The sequence below is a fragment of the Stegodyphus dumicola genome, chromosome X2 (assembly GCF_044657685.1).
Source record: "Stegodyphus dumicola isolate Sdum_Otavi_A_Nest chromosome X2, ASM4465768v1".
In the NCBI taxonomy this organism is placed as follows: domain Eukaryota; kingdom Metazoa; phylum Arthropoda; class Arachnida; order Araneae; family Eresidae; genus Stegodyphus; species Stegodyphus dumicola.
Window position 1 is genome coordinate 97425803 of NC_140781.1, and position 20389 is coordinate 97446191.

Consider the following 20389-nt stretch of genomic DNA (forward strand, 5'->3'; position numbering starts at 1 on the left):
GAGGAGACTTTATAAACCTATATGTATTACTAGCTAATATTTAAAGCAGATCACTTTCACTCATTTATGGTATTCACTAACTCAGATAAAAGCATGTTTTTATCACAGAATTACCTCAACCAACAGGTTTGTTAACATTAGATTATGGCAGATGGGCCTTTCTTCAGATTACATATCATGAATTAGATCCTCACATTCACAGAACCTGTATCTAGCAGAAAACATGCAGGATGCAGATTAGGTGCTCATAATAGGGGTTTCACCACCAGTGAAAGTGAATTTTTGACTGTTACTCACAAAACACATATACAGAAAATGCCACCTTGCTTGTTACAAAGACTGACTTTTCACACAAAATATTAGCTGCAAGCTACCTATCAAATTAGCAAAAATTAACATATTCAAGCCCTTTGGGCTAATCAATGATGAGTAAAGAACCTAATTAAAAAACCTTTTTTGCTAATAATAAACATACATTTTATTTTGTACGGAAGGAATGGCACTCAGTGTCCGCATATACCCAACTAAGTTGTAGGCATTTGGGAGAGACACAGCTGAATGACTGACATATTCCAATGGCAGACTGCCAATTGCACTGATTTTGCATATGCGGAGGGTAACATCCAGCACACAGCCAAATTAAAAATGTTACCCCCTTCATATTAAGAATGCAAACCAGCAAAGAAAATATTCTTTTGAATGGCAGAAACTTTACAGCAACATTTTAGTAACATACAAGCAAAGTCTTGCACACAAGTGTTGAAGAATTCTATGCAAAAAACCTGTCATTACAGGGACAGAAATAATTATTGCTCAAACATAATCTCTAAAAAATATTTCCTTACATGCACAGTCTGTCAAAACTGCTTCATGATTACCAGTGTCAACATCAGCTATGAATCGTACAGCATTTGAATTCATGCTGTGTTACGTTCCTAAATGAATAAAGAATTTCTATGCTATTATAATGTTGCCTCAACATTTCTGTCACATGAATATACATGGGAGAACAAACACAGAAAAATGAACTTCTCCTTCATTTTTTTGGCAACATATGTTTTGTTCTTTTTAATTACTGACACTACTTTATGTACTTGATTTTTAGCTGAAAGTTAGAACTCTACATTTTTTTTTCATTGCATTCATTCAGGATTTACTATTATTGGTCAGGATAAAAAATAAAAATTAATCATGTTTTCAACTAAACCTTCTATGCATTACATGTCTGAAAAGGTCTATGGTTTCTTTCTATTACTATTTTGTTCTATAAAATATATTGAACTTTTTTCAGCATCAGCAAAGGCAACCAGTTTTACTTATCATGCCACTCCTTATATATATCTCAACTGTACATAAAAATATGAAGCTATTTGCTCCAAAATCACTACATTAATCAATGCTTAAAAACTGAAGAAATTCAATTACCTTGGCAATTTTTGCCTCCTCCCGTTTTTTCAAAGTTTGAAGATTCTGCAAATTATGGCGGCAATTGTCATAATCCAACAATTTTCGATTTCGCTTAGCTATTTTGTTCTATACAAATACAAACAAGTTTTAACTTCACTTGCAAGAAAAGGTAAAACATAAAAAGTTTATTTTTCTTGGGGTGTTTAACAAATTGAAAAGAAAACATACTATTCTAGAACATAATTTAAATAAGCATACTACTTAGAGAAAACATTCAATGATAAAATGACAGAAAAGTATAATCTTAAATAAGTTTATGTTCTGCAATGATACAAAAATCATATTAAACATATCAGAGCACAACTGATTTTGTATTATCTAATGCTTGATCTAAAAAATGATGAAAAACAAAGGGCCTAACTTTTCCAGATACTGAGGTGATATAATGATCACAATGCAACAATTAAAATAAAATTAGTCACATAATCAATTCTATTTATTTTCATTCATTTGTGGCAAAATTCAACTCACTGTAATAGACTGCATACCTTAAAAGAACAGAAAATAATTCTACTTACATTATTATGGCCATAGCTTGAAATGAATGCCTACATATACAACAATCTACAACTGCTTCAGGCTCTGGATTGAAATTGGCAAACAAAGTGTGGTTTCAACTCAAAAACTTATCACAAAAAGAAATTCTTTTAGCATTGGATATCAGCATATCAAAGTATGGTTTACAACCAAAGCTTTATCACAAGGGCAGATTTTTTGTTGCATCAGATAGGTTTCAATTCAAAACTTCACCAAAAGATAGCACTGCACAATTTATGTGAAAATGTGCAGAATAACCAGAAAAACATATGCAAGAAAGGATAGGCTGGTACAGCAACAAGTTGCAAATCAGCAGCTTCAACATGAACAACTAAAGATCCACACATCAGGTATAAAGCATCCTATTTTCTCAAAAGCAAAGCTGCACCTGAAGAATGCCATGCTTGCGAATCCTGGACAGACATATGATTGTAATGCACATTCCCGAATTCTAATTCTGGCTTGGGACTGACTATTACAACATTTGCGCTTGATGGAGCATCAGCCCATCCTCCCATCAATAAGTCTGCTGAATGGCACACCAATATAATGGTGTGCACTATATGTAGCACTGCTGTTCATGCCAAGTGTCTGGAATATTTTCTAGCAAGAGAATACACAATCAAAAACAGCTTATATCATTAAAGAAAGCCTCCAATGCATTAATGCTCTCCTTCAGCCTGTGGAATCCCAGATGCCTTTGCAATTAAATGTGTCCTGGACAAGCTAGTTTATCAGCTGCATTACCAACAGCATATCAGTAGACTATAGCAGCAGCTGCAGAATGTGACATAAGATGACGTAAGGTATTTATATGTTTCCCTGCCATGCCTTATATCAGCATCCATCATTGCAAGGAGCAACCTTTAAAAGTTAATAATTGATAACATTTATGATGTGCATAAAAACTGCTGCAATAAATAAAAACTGAAATAGATTAAATAGAAAAAAAAAAAAATGCTATCCATTTCAAATTGCAATAATTTATATTTTCATGAATATCACAGTTGCTAAATAAGTATCATTTCTATATCAAATAAAAGTTCTAAATTCAGGTAATAAAGTGAAAACATCGAATATAACCTAATTAGCCATAACTTAATAAAATTCAAGCTGCATCAATACTCACATTCAGCTCAGGAAATTGAGCTATGTAAGATGCTACTGGAGTTAACAGTTGATTGTTTATCTTTTCACAAAAGTCTTCAAAATTCTGGTTCAGTGTCTAAAAAAATGAGATGCATGTTTTTACATGAACAAATAAACAGAATTGATTGAATCAAAATTATTTTTTTTATTTAAAAAATAAATTAAAACATGACTACATTACAGTGCAATCTTGGTATTTAACAATATTTTTCTTATTGTGGTATGCAGGTGGCAAGATTCTTTCTCAGAACGAATCAAAATCTTGACACCTCGATCATTCATGAACAATGAGATAACACCATATCTTCAAGGACAAGCTATGTACAAACTGACTGCTTTAATTTTGTAACTGCACAATAAAAATCAGCATTTAAAGACTCCAGGTGTGTGACATTTCAGGTGAATTTCACAAGTTTATCTTGTTAATCCCAAGATACAATGATGAAAGGAGATGACCTGACTATTTTCAAATTTAGATATATTTTATTCCAGTATTGCATTTCTTCAAGCTAAAAATGATTCACACGTATCTGATCTAACAATAATGCAAACTAGAAAAAAGCAACATGTATGTTCAACCACCACATTTTGGCCTGCATTTCCTGCAACAGAACTCCACTCATATGACATTACCAGATTTTCAAAATAAAATACATAATTTTGAAAAGAAAAAGATAAAAAAAAAAAAAAAAAAAAAAAAAAAAAAGGCTCACAAATACCCACACTGATGAAAGAGCACATTGATAAAAGCCCACATAATCAAAAGGGACTTATGATTTTTCATTACTATAAAATGTACTTATAATTTTAATTATAGTAAATGGGGTATTCAGATCTGAATTTTAATGTCTCAAAAATATGCCTGTTTGTATATTTTATCACTACTTTGTTTATTTTTAGATTCAAAGCAAACTTTCTGCTCTCTGATTAAGTGATTAGCTATAACATTTCGAGGATAAATCTCAAAACACATTTTATTATTTATTTACTTATTTAACATTGGTATGTGTATGTGAAAATGAAAAATATCATTGTGAATTTTTTTCTTGCATTCTAAAATCACTTTCAAAGTCTTGATGCCGGTAGCAAGTTATCAACAGTTGTTCTCTTACTGCAATGCTCATAACAAATATCTGCTCCTCTCTTCACAAAGAATTCTACATCATTCTCTCACATACTGAATTCTCACTGTACATTCAAAGTATACCTCAATCAATTGTTTATGAGCTGCATTTGGAGTTAAATGTTGCACAATTAAAATTAAATATATCTTGCTTACACAAATACACATAAAGGTATAAATGATCACATTCAAATGAAAACTGCAAATTACATTCATGTTAACAACTTTGCTTTTATAGTGTTCCACTACAGCTTACTGTTATCAGACTTAATCACACAATATGTTTACACACAAACCAAAGTTTAGGGGTAAAGCCATAAGCAGCTGCTGAACATTGGAAGTGTTTTTAATTTTCATTTTATTAATTTTCATTACTGCTATCACGTAAAACCTAAGTAGAAATACTAAAATTCTTTATTTCTTAGGGACATCTTATTCTTAGGGATTTTTTATTTCTTTGGGGCAAAGAAATGATAATGTTTAATGCTTCCACATTTTACATAATAAAAAGCATGAAAAACGTTTCATATTTCTCATTTAAAAGAACCAGAAGCAAAGCTATTAATAATGTGAACTCTGACACTACAATTAAATGAAATTCTGACTTTGTATGATTGCTCATAATGGCTTCATGATGCAAGTTTCAATACTTAAGAGTTTATATGCTCAGCTCTTATGTCACAATTCAGTCAAGCTAACATGGTGTAATTCTTATATATGTTGTCAAAATAATGAGTTTACTGCACAGGAAGCCACATTTTTTTAAAACAGAAATGAAAGCTGGTATTCACATTTCTTTTGTTCTTTTAGGTATCATTTGCATACAAAAGTGGGCTAACTGCTGAAGTAAATGGAAAATGGTAATCTGAGAAGCAAATCTATTTTTCACTCAATCTTTCCTACATCAGGTAAAAATATTACGTTCCCAAACAAAAGCCCACTGGATGAAAGCACACACAACAAAAGCCCACTGTGATAATTGCTCACGTGACAAATACCCACAACAATGAAAGAGCACATTGATAAAAGAACACATAATCAAAAGGGGCTTATGATTTTTCATTTCAATAAAATGTATTTATAATTTTAGTTATAGTAAATGGAGTATTCAGATTTGAATTTTAATGTCTCAAAAATATGTCTGTATATTTTATCATTACTTTGTTTATTTTTAGTTTGAAAGCAAACTTTCTGCTTTCTGATTAAGTGATTAGCTATAACGTTTCAATGATAAATCTCAAAACGCATTTTATTATTTATTTGCTTATTTAACTTTGGTGTATGTGTACGTGAAAATGAAAAATATTGCTGTGAAATTTCTCACATGCTATTTTTAAAGTAATATGGCTGAGATTAAGTATAATTATGTTTCATTATTAAAACTATTAATGTTTTCATTGAAAAACACTTGAATTTTATTTTCTTCCTTTTTAGTTAAATGATATTGAAACAGTTTTATATAATTAAGCACAATGAAAACTTGGTTAAGAGATATTTTATTCTTTACTTTAGACTGAGCTTATTATCAAAGTTTAAACATATTTCTGATTGAAAGCTTTTTTGAATGTAAGAATTATAATTTGGTGATTATCTAGAGATATTTTCTTTTAGATTTCTGAATGAATTAAAACTGTGAGCTGACACACTGTCAGAAGATGAATTCCAAGTGTAACCTCTTAATCTTTCAACTACAGCAATTTGGAATAGTGTTTTTAATTTTCATTTTATTTATTTATTTATTTTGGGGGGATGGAACAACTCTTAGAAGTCAACGTATCTACAAATTTAAGTACAATCACCTCAAACTATACTAATAAATATGTAGTATTTTATTAGAGTTTAATAAGATTATAAAGAACTATGCATATAATAACATCTAATAAAATTTTGCAACTACATTAATATATATTTATAGAGTCATCACATTCAAAGTTCATCATTTTTAGATTCTTAGTATATATACTATATAAATTCATCATTCATTAATAGTATTATGTAGCATAATAGAAAACTAATATTAATGTTTCAAATTGTAATTTTTTAATAATTTGCCTTGCATTTGCTGTATACTTGTTAAAGATGTATAGATATCAGTTACGTAACATGAAAAAATACAGGAAGCAGCTAATCTTGTATAACGGTTGATTGTGACAGGACTTAGAAGAGAAGGGCTAGCTCATAGAGCTTTTCCCCCTGAAGCAGAAAGTGAGAAGTGATGATGTAGCCATGATGACACTGAGCACGCCAATATAATTCACAGCTTGGAAATTAGCGTTTTTGAACCAGTGCTTAAAATGAGCTGTGTGTGAAAGATAGCTATAATTTGGAAGAGGCAATGTTACTGCTTTATGCATTTTAGACTGAACCATTAAAAAATTTAATAATGCTTACTCAATTTTAAAATAATAGATAAAATGTGCTACTCTTTTAACATAGAGTTCCGTGGTTTTTTTAAATTTTTATTTGCATGTTTTTTTATTTAATGCATGTTTATTTCTAATCATTTCTTTAATTGCATGCTAACTGAGAGAATTTTTATACTGCTTCTAAGATAACTATAATAGCAGCTATTTAAATTTACTCAAAAAACAACTTTACATTGACATAAGTTTAAACATATATGACATATATGGCAACATTTCTGCTAACCTATGTTTGATTTTTTTGCCTAATTGTAAATTTTACATTGTTATAATTCTCTTAATAGATATTTTTTAAATAATTTTGTAATTTATACTTATATCTATATTACAATTAAATAAATGTATATAAGATTGTTACCTTAATTTTGACAAAATAGCTTTATTCAGAGTACCTAAAACAGTTATTTAATTTTTCAAAAGTGTGAGTAAAGGAAGCAGGTGTTTTTATGCCAATTACTTTGATGTTTTATACTATTATATTTTATCTAGAATGCTTATCTAGCACAGAATCTAATCAATAATTAGTTACGAAGGATACAATAAGAATTTGTAACAAGTACTTAACAAAATTAGTTTGTTAAATACTTGTTATTCTTGTTGGTACTATTTTGGTACTATTCATAATACTGAAGATATTATCTATTAACTCATAGAAGTCAGATGCTTTCTGATTTCCTGTGGGGTAGAGTATACCTTTTGTGGTACTTTTTGAAAATAATGTCTTCTCTGGAGCGACTTTTTGTCTCTCGTTTTCCTTGACCATTAAATAATTTGGTTTTAGTTTGTGACACAATTTGATTTCTTCTCAATCTCTATTTAAAACCTCGTTAATAATATCAAAATTTAAAACAGTTACATCTTCTAAAACAAATCCTCTATCTAAAACACGGTTTCTCAGTAATTTGAGGCAGAGCGCGAAATGAGACCTCTGATTAAAACAAACTGCACATTTTTTAAAAAGAACGAACTTAGTCCAATTTAGAGTCATAGCAGAGTTTTCAATCTATATGCATTTTGTCGAAACTGAGAATGCATATTTTTTTCTACAGAATACAAATATTTGCCTCTTTCCTTCTTTAGAGTAAGAACATTACTTTGAATTCTTGGACTACACTAAGATTTAGAAAACACTAAAAAATAAAATAAACACCATTTCTTTAATTTCATAATACTAGGTAAAATATTCCAATTTTTTTCTTAATTTTTTTTCTTTCCAAAAATCATAGCTTTAAGATGACAGAGCTCTTACGACAATGCAACGTGAAATATTTTCACTAGTCCACCTGATTTTTTTTTCTTCTTTTTCAGTAATGTATTAATCTAAGTCTTTATAAAAATAGGCTTTAGAATTTTTTCCAAATTCTCCAATTTGTGCCCCCCCCCCAAATTTCGCTATTTGATATTTTAATTTCTGATACCAATTTCTGTCTAGATGTCGTCCACCTTCTTTGTCGCTGAACAAACATTCTAAAATTTTTCTTTTCTCTATTTTTCAATACTTTAATACAATTTAATACAATTTTCTAAGGATATTATTTTGTTCTTCAAATTATCAATGCATTCTTGTTTATCCTTAAACATTCAGGATGATCTACATTTTCATTTGTGAGTTTTATTTCAAAATCATTAAAATTTGATTTATTATTGTCATCATAATTTACTTTTGGCACAGCATTCCATTTCAACAGTTTCTTTTTGTGGCTATCCAAACAAGCGATTTTTCATATCATCTTCATAAACACTGCATAGAAAATGTTCGCTGCAGATTTTTCCGCTCTTCACATTAATAGAATCTTCTCTTGGACATTTGTGTATCCATTCTTTCGTCAAAAGTAAACTGTCATTTGGATCCTTTGGTCCCATGAAATAAAATATCTCATCCTTTCATACTTCTGTAAGTGCTACGGCACGTTACTGCAGCGTAAAAAGCCATATTATGTAAACGATACTTTACAATATAGAATTTAAAATAAAAACTGACTAAAACTACATATATAAAAATTATTTTAAATATATACATTATTAGAAAACAGATATATATATTATTAAAATTAATTTGGGATGTGTAACCTCTAGAAAATCGTCTCGCAGCTCAATGAAACTACTGTTTTAAACGCGGGAAATCAGGACAGGTGGCATCACAGTGACGTCAGATTATTGCCTGTTATGTCCTCCCATTAGGCTCACGTCGGCGAGGAGTCGAACAAAGAAATGAGCTAGCCCTTCTATTTATCCCTGTGATTGTGAAAGAAAAATTACAGTTATATTGCTCTTAAATATCCCTAGTGTAAATAGCCATTTTCAAATTGACATTAGATTAAATTAATTCTATTATCTATAAGAAAATAATTCTAGTGAATTATATCTATTGACGACATTTCTAAAAGGTTGCCTTTTGAAAGAGACCTGTATTTTTTTTAGACAAACATTGCCATCACATTTCTAAGACCACCACATCTAAATCTAAAATCCTTTAAAACTGTGAACGGTCATGTTTATACAGGGCTTACACTCTTTTTAGTAAAACATGTACATCTTAGTTATACACTTGCTACATCTTGATTTTCTGTCAAAAAACAAAAATCGAATTAGATTGAAAAACACACCTTTTGAACATGCCTGAAGCTCATTACTCTGCTTGGAATAAATTTATCTAAAGGAAATGTTAAATAAATATTAGAAATCAAAAGCTAAGTCAGGTCAAAGTAGTTAGGGTCATTTCATCTGAATATATCTTTTCTTAATCATAAAGTGACTTTTTGAACTGGAAAGCGAGATTAAATGCGGATAGCAGTGGACGAAATGACACTATTTCAAACTGGGCATGAAAAGAAAAAGGAAAAAATGGCACTAAGCCAAGGGAAGGCATACCTTCGTGAAGGACTTTTTAAAGGACACTCGCTCGTAGACATGTTACACAAAAAGAAAACAACGAAAGCGTCCTTACAGTCAGCCTTTCCACTGGAATGTGAACCTTGGACCGAACTATCAGTAAACTGCATTTTAACCGGTTGGACATTGTTGAGCCTTGTGCCTTCATGAAAAGCTTAAGAGTTGGATGACTGACGCTTTTTTAAACTATAACTTTTATTTCATTTTTTATTAATTCTTATTCATCAAACTAATTATTTATTTTCCCTGATATTTGAGCTTTTTCTCAGATTTATTTTCAAAGGCACAATGTCTAGAAAATGTCGCGAATCAAAAATAAATGATTAAGTCTTAGATGAGATTCACTCTACTAATCAAAAAAATTTTTTTGTCACATTTAGAATGTAATATATGTAAGTTATGCATACTGCTTATCTCAACACATGCTCAAAATTTTTTTTTGCTTTTGAAATCAATAAAAATTTTTTTATAAAACTAACCCCAGCAAAATATAGAATTTTATATTTCATTTTATGCTTGAATCTTAACTTCAGGAATAGAGCTAACAAACAAGTTATAAGGTCTAATCGTTCATGGGAGCATGCAAAGCGTCAATGACTTTCTATAAGACTGTTGGTGACTTCTCACTATTCAACATGGCCCACACAGTGGTCAAGGGGTAGTTCGGTCCGAATCCCGTGAACAGGATGGCTGCATGAACGTTTTCGTGGTTTCCCCCATGTGTAGCTCGAATACAAGCCAGTTCTCTTAGAAAATCTTCTATGAAGGCATCCCTCCCCTCAGGTGGATAGCCCTCGACGCTTTTGCCATAATCACATAAAAGAAAACAAACTCGCTAGTCAACATGATGTTCAGTAACAACAGAATAAGGATAAAGGTTGAAACCTTTTATTCAACAGAACTATTTAAAAGAGCACACCTTGTGCTGAATATATATAGACCACTGCTTGTGGTGTTATGTTACGTAGAAGTAAAGGGGTCAAGATGCAAGTTTTATGGCAGTGTTTATTGTAATGGGTACAGGCATCATGTTTCAGGACATTACATATTGCAGTAGATACAGATGTGATGTTCCCATGTTACAAATCATTTTTGCAAACATGATCTGTTTACATCAGTATTTACTATCAAAATTAAGTTAGAACTATGAACTTTGGCTTTAATTCTCCATATAAAATTTTCTTGAATTTTTAAATTTTTTATAAATTATTCTCTGTATATGATGAAAATTTACATACTTTTTATACTCATAATTTTGTAGAATTAAAAGGAGCAGTGTGGCCAGTATTCTCTTTCACCTCCCTTTGTCGGACTTATTTGTCATGTAAATATAACAAAGTTACACATACATGTCTATATTTTTAATTACATTTATTTTGATTGACTCCTCTGCTCTGTATACATATAGGGTTTTAATTCAGCCAGAGGCCACAATGAAATGTGTTCTGCTACTTAAATTTATTGTTCAATTATTTGTCAATAATTTATTTTTTATTTTATCTTTATTTATGAATCTGCTTTGTACAGCTGAAGAAAAAAAAGGGGAAAATATAACTTTTAACATAGCATATATATTCGGTGTGGGGTTTTGTCACTGTGGGCTTATATCAATGTGTGCTTTCATCGGCATGGATATTTGTCACATGGGCAATTATCACAGTGGGGTCTTTGTTATGGGCTTTTGGCCAGTGGACCTTTGTCTGGTCACCAAATATTATGACATTTCAAAAGAGCTATACAGATTTTTTTGTTTTTTGTTTTGCAGTTGTTTTATTTTAAGGTAGAATAAAGATGAAAACTTTTCACTTTAACCACTTAACTATTTCTTTTTACTTCTTTGTGCGAAGTAAAGGAAGTATTGTAATCACGAAAAATTCTGAGTACCATATTTCAACAAAAATATCCATTTTAATCGCTATCGAATGCAATTTAATGATGTTTTTGCATGACATCTATACCTAAGGACAGAATAAAGGACACTTTTTCCTCAAACGAACTGCAAAACTGATTTAAAATGGATTCAAAAGAGATTTTTTTGTGCCATCTATGTGTATATATTTCCCATAACTCAGAAACAAATAACCTAAGAACGCAGAAATTTTGTATGTAGGACTGCTATAACATGCTGACATGCACCGTCATTTTTGGTTGCAATCGGCTGCACCAAAAGTATATATAAATCCACTCTGTTACTCGGCTCAGTTTCTTTATTCTTTTATGTTTACATATTGTGTATTTTTTGTTTTAAAACTGATTGAATTATGTTCTTATCTTCTGGTTAAGGTTTTAATGCTTTAGTTAACCTACATGTTATAGTTGTAGAATTATCAACAAGTTAAAAGTTGTTTAGGTGCACCTAGGCCTAATTTTTTTTTTAACCATAGCAGACATACTTGTTTACATTTAAAATTTAGCAGAATAGTTGATTTGTTGGCAATCTAGAGAAACTAAGCTTCACAACAAAATAACGTTTTCTTTTATTATTGCGAATTAAATTATGCTTAACCAATTCTGGAATTATCATTTAAGTTATTAAATTATCTCATATATTGACTCGGCATAGCATCCACAACAAATTAAATCAGTTTTTACGCCTTCAGTGTCTTTTTGCCAAGTGAGACCAAAAGTAAAACTTTCAGTTTTATTCACCGAAAATTCTCGAAAATTCTTTATTCTTGCTTGTTTTTGAATAGAAACTGTAATTTTCATTGTAAAATTTTAAAAAAAAAAAAAATGTTTTTTACTGTATTTGGTGTTTTATGTTTTCCTATATTTTTAAAGAAGATATTTCACATTTTTATTATTTTTGTCCAGCCGCGAAGTGAGAACTGGATAAATTGAATGAGAAATACATCTCTAATGAAATTCGAGGAAAAAAGTGTTTCATATTAGCAGAAAATACTGTTTCAAGTCTGTTTCGAACAGTGAGAATGTTTACAAGTAGAGCATGTGCATTAGGTAAGCAGCGCAGAATTATCTGTGAAAAACTTTAGTTTTTATTTGTTTGATTTCTTTTATACATCTTTTGAGATTTATTTGCATCCCAAGTTATTAAATGAAGGAGATGCAACGCTTTTAAGTGAACCTAGCGCCGGAGTATTGCTATGGTAAATAAATATAGCGAATTTTAAAAAGCGGACTTATTCTGTTGTGGTTTATGCTCTATCAGTGAAGTAGATTTAATAAGTTCAATTCAATGAGTTTAAATGAAATGCAAGGAAAAATGCATATAATTTAATATTCCATAAAGTCATGTTGTGTACACATCAGAGTTTTTGTAATCAAATTGACCGAAAAAATTTCACTTTTTTTAAAATTAGTTTCATTTAAAATTTGGGTTCAAGAGAAGTTAATTTGAGTTTAAATGCCCTCAACTATTAAATTTAATTACTTAAAATTAAGATGTTGTTCATAAACATATAGCTATATAACAATAGCTTTGCTCTACACAAAGAGGCAACCTCTAATTAACTTTCCGCAATTTCAGGATCTCCCCCCTAGACCAGTACTTCTGAGAACATTCTGGTATGTTACACAACTACTGCTATAAATGAAGAATTCGTGCCATTTTTCATGAGACTGCTCCCTGCCATTGCTGCAATAAGACCTTGTGCGGCTCTTTCACCTGTTCTTTCCTTTATTAGAATAATTATGAAGTCAAAAGCTTAACCTTATTTTAATTTAAATCATTATTTGGCATACAGTTTTTGGCGAATCTGAAAGAATAATGATCTGACATTCTAAGTGAATAACGCTATGGAGTTTGAAAATTAAAATTCTTCTATGTCTTCAATTCGGGTGCCTTCCCACTCTGCAACGACCACACCCGGACTCTGATGTGACCAGATTGCTAAGCTTTATCATTTCCAATGCCGACCTACTGCAAATATTACACACATATATATTATATATACATATAAATTACATAGATACAAGAATTTAGATGAAAATTATTCAAAATTTTACACTTTCAGGATTTTTTATATACACTACACAGTTTCTCACTTAGAGGAGGTGTACTAACTTAAAGTAAGGCATGAGACATAGACCAATATTACAGTCTCAGAGGTACCTGGTTTTCCAGAATCATAATGCATTTACCAAATATAATTATTATTCATTAACATTAGCAGAGCATGAAATTTTATCCTCAAAACTTTTCCCACACCTTATGTTTCAGAAAAACTTTCCTTATATATTCCCCGCAAAAATACTTCTCCCCATGAAATCAGAAACAAAAGATATTGGAATAGTAATCATGCTTTGATGGCCTGCTTTTGCCATCTCTTGACAAAACTGTAAGCTAATACGAAACAAAAATATGATCAAAACATCAACAGACCACATAAACTCTTCTAACCTATATGCCGTGTGGGTAAATCAGTTAAGTGTTTAATATTGCGTTTAACATCTATATTTAATAAAGGTGTTAGACTTTAAAATACATTTAAAAATTAAGCTAATAATAAAACAAAGAAACAGAAAACAGCTAAATCATTTGGAATTCAATATCTATGTAGTTACCTCAGATTTTGTCAAAAAATAATCCAACCCTACCCAACAGGGTTCATACAGTTCACATATGGTATCCATAAGACTCTTTCTAGATGCCTGCATAGCTAAAAAGAAACATGGATTAAAATACAAGCAATAAAATAAGATATGATGGATTAAAAAACATTACTAGATTTTTCTTTACATGATTTTTAAACCCATTAACCGTCAAAATTACAAGGAATGTTTCTTTTCTCATGAAAATAATAACAGATATTAAATTAAGCATTTATAACATAAATTTACATTGAAAATAAAAAAAAATGCTCTTACCTGTGGAAAAAGCGATTGTTGCGTTCGCGCAACGTCAGCGGAATAAGACTACGGATGTTTAGTGAGTAGGATTGTACTCGTGTGATGTTTCTTTTGAGTGGAGCGCAGGATTACTTTTTAGCCGTATAACGTTTTATAAATCTACAAATCACTTTACTTGTAATTAATTTAATATTAAAATATACATTGTATTTCTTTTACAAATACAGATTATTTCAATTGAAAGATTCAAGCATGAAAAGCTTGATTACAATCATGATGTAAAGCTACATTACATACCTTACATCTATCTATAAACAGTCTGGCTATGGTACTCTTTACAACAAAGTCTTTTGTTATCAACGGACTTTACGATAACATGTCTACCATCTCCATGCAATGGTTTTTGATTGCTGAATTTACTAGGTCTTCCTGTTGCTGATCTACTTCTGGCACTCTCAATAGGAGTTTACAAAAGAAATAACGCATTCTCGCGTCTGAAATCTAAAAGAGACTTTTTATTTCCAGTAGTAAAAAGTGGTGATATTTAGTAAGTTTAGATACGATCTCACCTTTATCAATATTGTCATTAATTTCAGACTGCAAATTAATTTCAGACTGCAAAATTCATAATTACCTTTCAAGCACTGATGATAATTTTTAAATTCCTTTTGCAATCTCAACACAGCAATCTGAAAAACAAAATTTACGAAAAATTTAAAGCTATCAAAAGCAATCAGTTTGGTAATAAAAGTTCCTATTAAAAACAAAACAAGCATTTGATTAAATGATTAGAAGCTTTTAATTTTTAATAATTACAGCAAACTATATCAGAAATGTTGCATCTAATATCCACAAGAAATCAAAACTATCAAAAGCAGAATTAAAAATTGTTAAACTGAAATTTACAGAAGCTAAAACTGCCATAAAATATGACTTCAATTTCATTCAGTCATTCAATTTTCAAGTGGTTAATGAAAACCTCACTAAATAATCTACAAACTTTATATTTGTTAAACAATATTTCATTTACAATCAAGAATTGTGTATTCATTCCTACACCAGTTCATTAAGTTACAGTATATATGGCTATGAGTGAATTAATTTAATTTATGAACAAAGCAAAAGGTTTACCTGCCAAGGCTCAATTCCAATTCTGGCTTAGAATCATCAGTAGGATAGAACTGTTATGTAACTTGCTTGCTTTTAATTTAAAGTGGTAGTAATTTTTACTTTGATTTTATTAAGTGTTCTCAAGATTATTTTTAAAAGCTAAAGATCTTATTGATATGAGTTGTAGCTGCATTTTACTCCAATTAGTAATTGATGATGATTAATCCTATAATAACTTTCAAAGAAAAACTTATGTTTAATTTCTTTTTAAATTTTGTTTGGTTTTATTCTTTTGATTTAACCGATGTCGGTTAATTTTTGTTTAATTTTTGTTAAAAGGGGTTAGTGCCCTCAGTGCTTACTAATTTTAATTTGGGTTCTTATGTTTACATTTAATGGCATTTTCATTTAATTATTTTGTTAGTTTTTCCCTCTTTCACTTTAAAGTACCAAGTCTTCTGGTTAATTTGTTGAATATTTCAAAAGCTTGTAATTATGGTACGAAAATTTTATGTAATTTAAAAAGATTTATGTCTTTAGAGAAAAAAAGTATTACACTAGAAAACTGTGTCTAAACTACAGAATTGTTCGAAAATTCCCTTATCTATTTTTGTGATGCTTGGCTGGCAGTTAGGGTGATGTGACCTCCCTTAAGGGTGACACTGTGAGGGTAGAGAAAGGAACGTGGATACCATCTTGTGACTGTGAAAAAGGGTCCGACAGCAAGGCTGGAAACATAAATGTGTTTACCTTCTAAACCGGTGAATCAAGAGGCTACATTGTGGGTACCACCTTGTGACCACAAAAAAAAAAAAAAAAAAAAAAAAAAAAAAAAAAAAAAAAAGGCTGACAAAGAGACTAGAAACAGGATCATATTTAAATATTTGAAACTAGGGAGCTATATGATGTGCTGTTGTTTGACCTTTTCCATCGACTTATTCTTTAAAAAAAAGAGCAAGCGATTTCTGCAAAGGCTACAACATCCATTTAGGATACAATTGCTAAGATCCCCCCCTGTGTTCTGCTGGCGCTGATGGCAAAACTTTGGGTTTACCCGAAATTCAAGGGATGGATTCTTTGTCAGAGAAGAAAGTCACTGTTGAAGGAAGAAGGAAGTGGTCTTGTTTTTGGCTGTGCAAGAAGAAGGAAGGAAGACAAGGATGAGAGTGGCCATGTTGGGGCCAGACGGAAGAAAACAATCCCCATACTTTTCATGATGTTTAGCTTCATATAATTTCCTATGATTTCTGTTTTCAAATATTGGTCTTTAAATCCCTATCATGTCTTCTTAAATGAAGACCTTTTGAGCAAAGTAGGATGTTGCCCATATGGGAGGCTCGCTCTTTGCCAGTTATGCCTAGAGATATGTATATTTTTATTAGTAATAATTGTTTAATTGAAAATAAGTAGTCTCTTCACTATTATGACCGGTTTGGCAGTTTGAAATTTATTAAATGTGGAGAAAGTATACTAATATTTTTAATAATATGATTATGTAATTGGTATGATAAATTAACTAATCATTGTTAATCAGCTAAAGGTATATGTTGGAAGTTAAATAAATAGTGAATTCTAATTTGTAAATGCAATATGCTTGAATAATTCGAAATTTGAAAATATAATTTACTAGCCAGTGTTACACAAATTTAAAAACCTCTCTTTACTGATTTTGTGTAAAATGTGAATTGTTGATAAAAGATAACTGAAGGCCTGATGGAAACTAAATATGCTTTACCTTCACCTTTAAAACACATATGATTAACTAAACATTTTTTTTATTTCAGAAGTCCGTGTTTCGATTCCCGGCAAAGGCATTGCATATTTGCTTGCCACTCTGAAAATTTTGAGATACACGTAGGCTTTTTATACTTATATATAAGTTATACTTAGGTAATTTTAGGAGCGTTCAAAATAGTCTCCAGCATCAACATGCTTCTCTCAAATGCATTTATAGCCTCATCAATCTCATCTTCAGAATGAAAACAATGTCTACGCAAGTCTGTTTTTTTGATTAAAAAATAGCCAAAAGCCACACATAGCTAGATCGGGTGAACAGGGTGGATGTTCTATCACTTTGATGTCTTTTTGTTTAAGAACTCAATTGTCAATCTTGCTGAAAGAGAAGATGTACTGTCATGGCAGAACACGAGTCCTCTTAACATTCACATCTTGAAGAATTTCTAGAACACATTTAGTGGTGTACCAGTTAGCTGTGACTGTCTTCTGTCCTTCTAGCTTCATGGCTTTGATTAGTCATGTACTTTCAAAGAAAACGGCATCATTATGGATGTGGGATCATCTTCAAAGACCCATACTTCACTTTCTTGGCATGATGGAATATCAAACAATGTTATACACATTTTATCACCAGTTATGATTTTAGAAATAATACGATGACCACCATATTTAAGTAATTTGGGGGTTTCTTCACTGATTCTGACATGCTCCTCTTTTTGGTGCTCAGTTAAATTATGAAATTACTGTTATTTGCATATGAAATTGAAATGGGTCATATGAAAAAAATTTCATATGCAATTCATCGCAAATAATTTTTAATATAGCAGCTGATCTAATGTTAAGTTCCTTCTCTATCACTTGTGCAGCAATTAGCACCATTTAACATTTTCTGTATGGTAGAGACATTATCCGGAATTACTGCTGACAAAGGCCTTCCTATGTGTTCTTCATCCTGAAGAGAGTTGCGATATCTGTGAAGTTCTGCAAACCATCTGAATACTGTAGCATGGGATAGACCTTCGTTTCCAAATGCTAATTGTAGACATTGAACACATTCTTCTTGATTTAATCCTATTTTAAAATCATAGTGTGATAATGTTCTTGACTCAACTCCATTTTTCCTTCAGCCTAAAATTTATTCTATGCTAAACTACAGTCAAAAGTCATTAATCCGGACTCGTCGGGACTTCGGCGATTCCGGATTATAGATCATCAGTTTAAATCTGGTAAGATGGCATGCAGAAATTATAAAATTAAAAATATGAAACCTTAATTTATGAAATAAAGAACAATTATGATCTAAAGGGTATCAAAATTTACAAAAAAAAAAAAAAAAAAAAAAAAAAAAAAAAAAAGATTAATATTTATTTGTTTACTTTATTAAACATTTCTTTCAACGTAAGTTGTTTAAGTTGCTTCGTTTTTTATGTGATAATACTTTCTCTTTAAGCCGGATCCAATTCGAAGATTAAAGAACAACGCAATCTGCAACATTAACTGAATTAGATAATTTTAGTTTAGCTTATACCGCCCGTTATACATTAAACACACATTCATAAATGTATTTTGCGCATGCGCACAGGCATATTCGCAGCCGTAAAGGTCTTGCGCGCATGCGTCGACAAGACACATGCGCAGAAAGTTTGTAGCTTTGAGGTCCGGATTATAGATCATTCCGGATTATGGGTGTCCGAATTAACGACTTTTGACTGTATTTGCAGTTGGCCAATAAAAATCATATGCTAGGCTAAAATAGTTAACATTTTCAAATTTAACCATTAATTTTTTTTTCCACGGCTTATTGTCTGCACGTCAAAAATTTCAGAGTGACCTCCATAAAATATTAATTTCTAAAATAAATATGATTCTTTGAAAATATAAACAAGCTTGTTCCTTTATAAATTTCATACATAACTGCATTTCCACTGTACTATTAACTTAATTACAACATTTGACTTTACACAATGCAGTTTTGTTTACTTATTCTGATACATCAATGTTTGAGTGTAATTATTATACTTGCACATTGTCCACAAACCGTTTTTGGGGCTGTGTTGTTAAAAGGATGCAGTGAAAATATATGTTTTGCTGAGCTGAGGTCGCAGTGAAATTTTCATAATTCTTAAAAATTGTATTTCATTTGTTTACACAGGCATTTTTATAAAATTTTATGTTATTTTAGTAACAGCTGGCACTGTATTTAAATGTGCAAAAACCTTAATCTTTGACATACTATATATAAGTAATTTGCCAGATTTGATTATTGACTCTATTTTGTTCTACACGACTGTTTTATTCCCTGAAGTAAACATTACCAGGGCCAGTTAATAGAAAACAGAAGAAGTCTAATTCTGCTAGTAAGGGTTCTTAGAATATATGTCCCCAACACTTTTAATGAGATTCAGGAACCTCAGCCTCCATTGAGTAAGATTTCTGCATTTGGGGCTGATCTTATGTCTATTCCCACTTTTACAGGGACTATGAGTACAAGAGGTCTAAAGCAACATCTTAGACAACAGTTAATTTGGTGGCATCTCATGTAGGATGGTAAGATTCTGGCTATTCATGCCAAGTTAGAGGATGAGGCTGCTGCTTTCATTCATATAATCCTAGTCTTAAAAAAAAAAGAGACTAGTCTCGTATTTGTTGTTGGGCATTAAAGGCTAGATTTTTGACAGAGCACAACTTACATGCACACATTAGAGCTCTAATACAAGCTTTTCAAAAGGCAAGAGAAAGTGTTAGACAGTTTGCAGGAAGGATTGAGGCACTCTCATCTAAAACTGTGCCAACAGATATAACACACAACAATCCAACTGCAGAGAGTCAAAGGCTTTAGCCACTCCTTTATATTTTTCTTGATGGTCTTCACCTCCATTTGAGCCTATACTGCTCTTGCCTCAAAATCACAAATCCTATCTAGCTGTAAAAATTAAAAGAAAGACAAAAAAAAAAAAAAAAAAAAAAAAAAAAAAAAAGCAAGCATGCAGTAGCAGAGGAAGGTAGTAAGGTACAAGACTCATTCAAGATGAGTTGGATAATGTTCGTACTTCTGCTGCTCGTTGTGCCACATTTTAAGCTATCCAGGCAGTCTTTCACAAAAAGATGAATTTGCAGCAGTGTTCACACTGCAACAAGAAAA

At 31.0% G+C, this 20389-nt stretch overlaps 1 protein-coding gene across 4 annotated transcripts in view; it reads right to left on the bottom strand.

Annotated features, from left to right (window-relative positions):
• The window catches only part of LOC118186188 (myc box-dependent-interacting protein 1-like), a 59129-nt gene that overhangs the window by 19833 nt on the left and 18907 nt on the right, over window positions 1–20389 (bottom strand). For 2 of the 4 annotated variants that reach the window (XM_035356259.2, XM_035356260.2), the window contains 4 exons: window positions 15035–15089; window positions 14116–14210; window positions 3134–3229; window positions 1426–1533 (listed from right to left, as the gene is read on the bottom strand). In XM_035356259.2, coding sequence (XP_035212150.1) covers window positions 1426–1533; window positions 3134–3229; window positions 14116–14210; window positions 15035–15089 — 354 coding nt within the window. Of the gene's footprint in view, window positions 1–1425; window positions 1534–3133; window positions 3230–14115; window positions 14211–14418; window positions 15090–20389 lie in introns of all 4 variants that reach the window. The other 2 variants (XM_085809877.1, XM_085809876.1) reach the window with 2 other exon arrangements.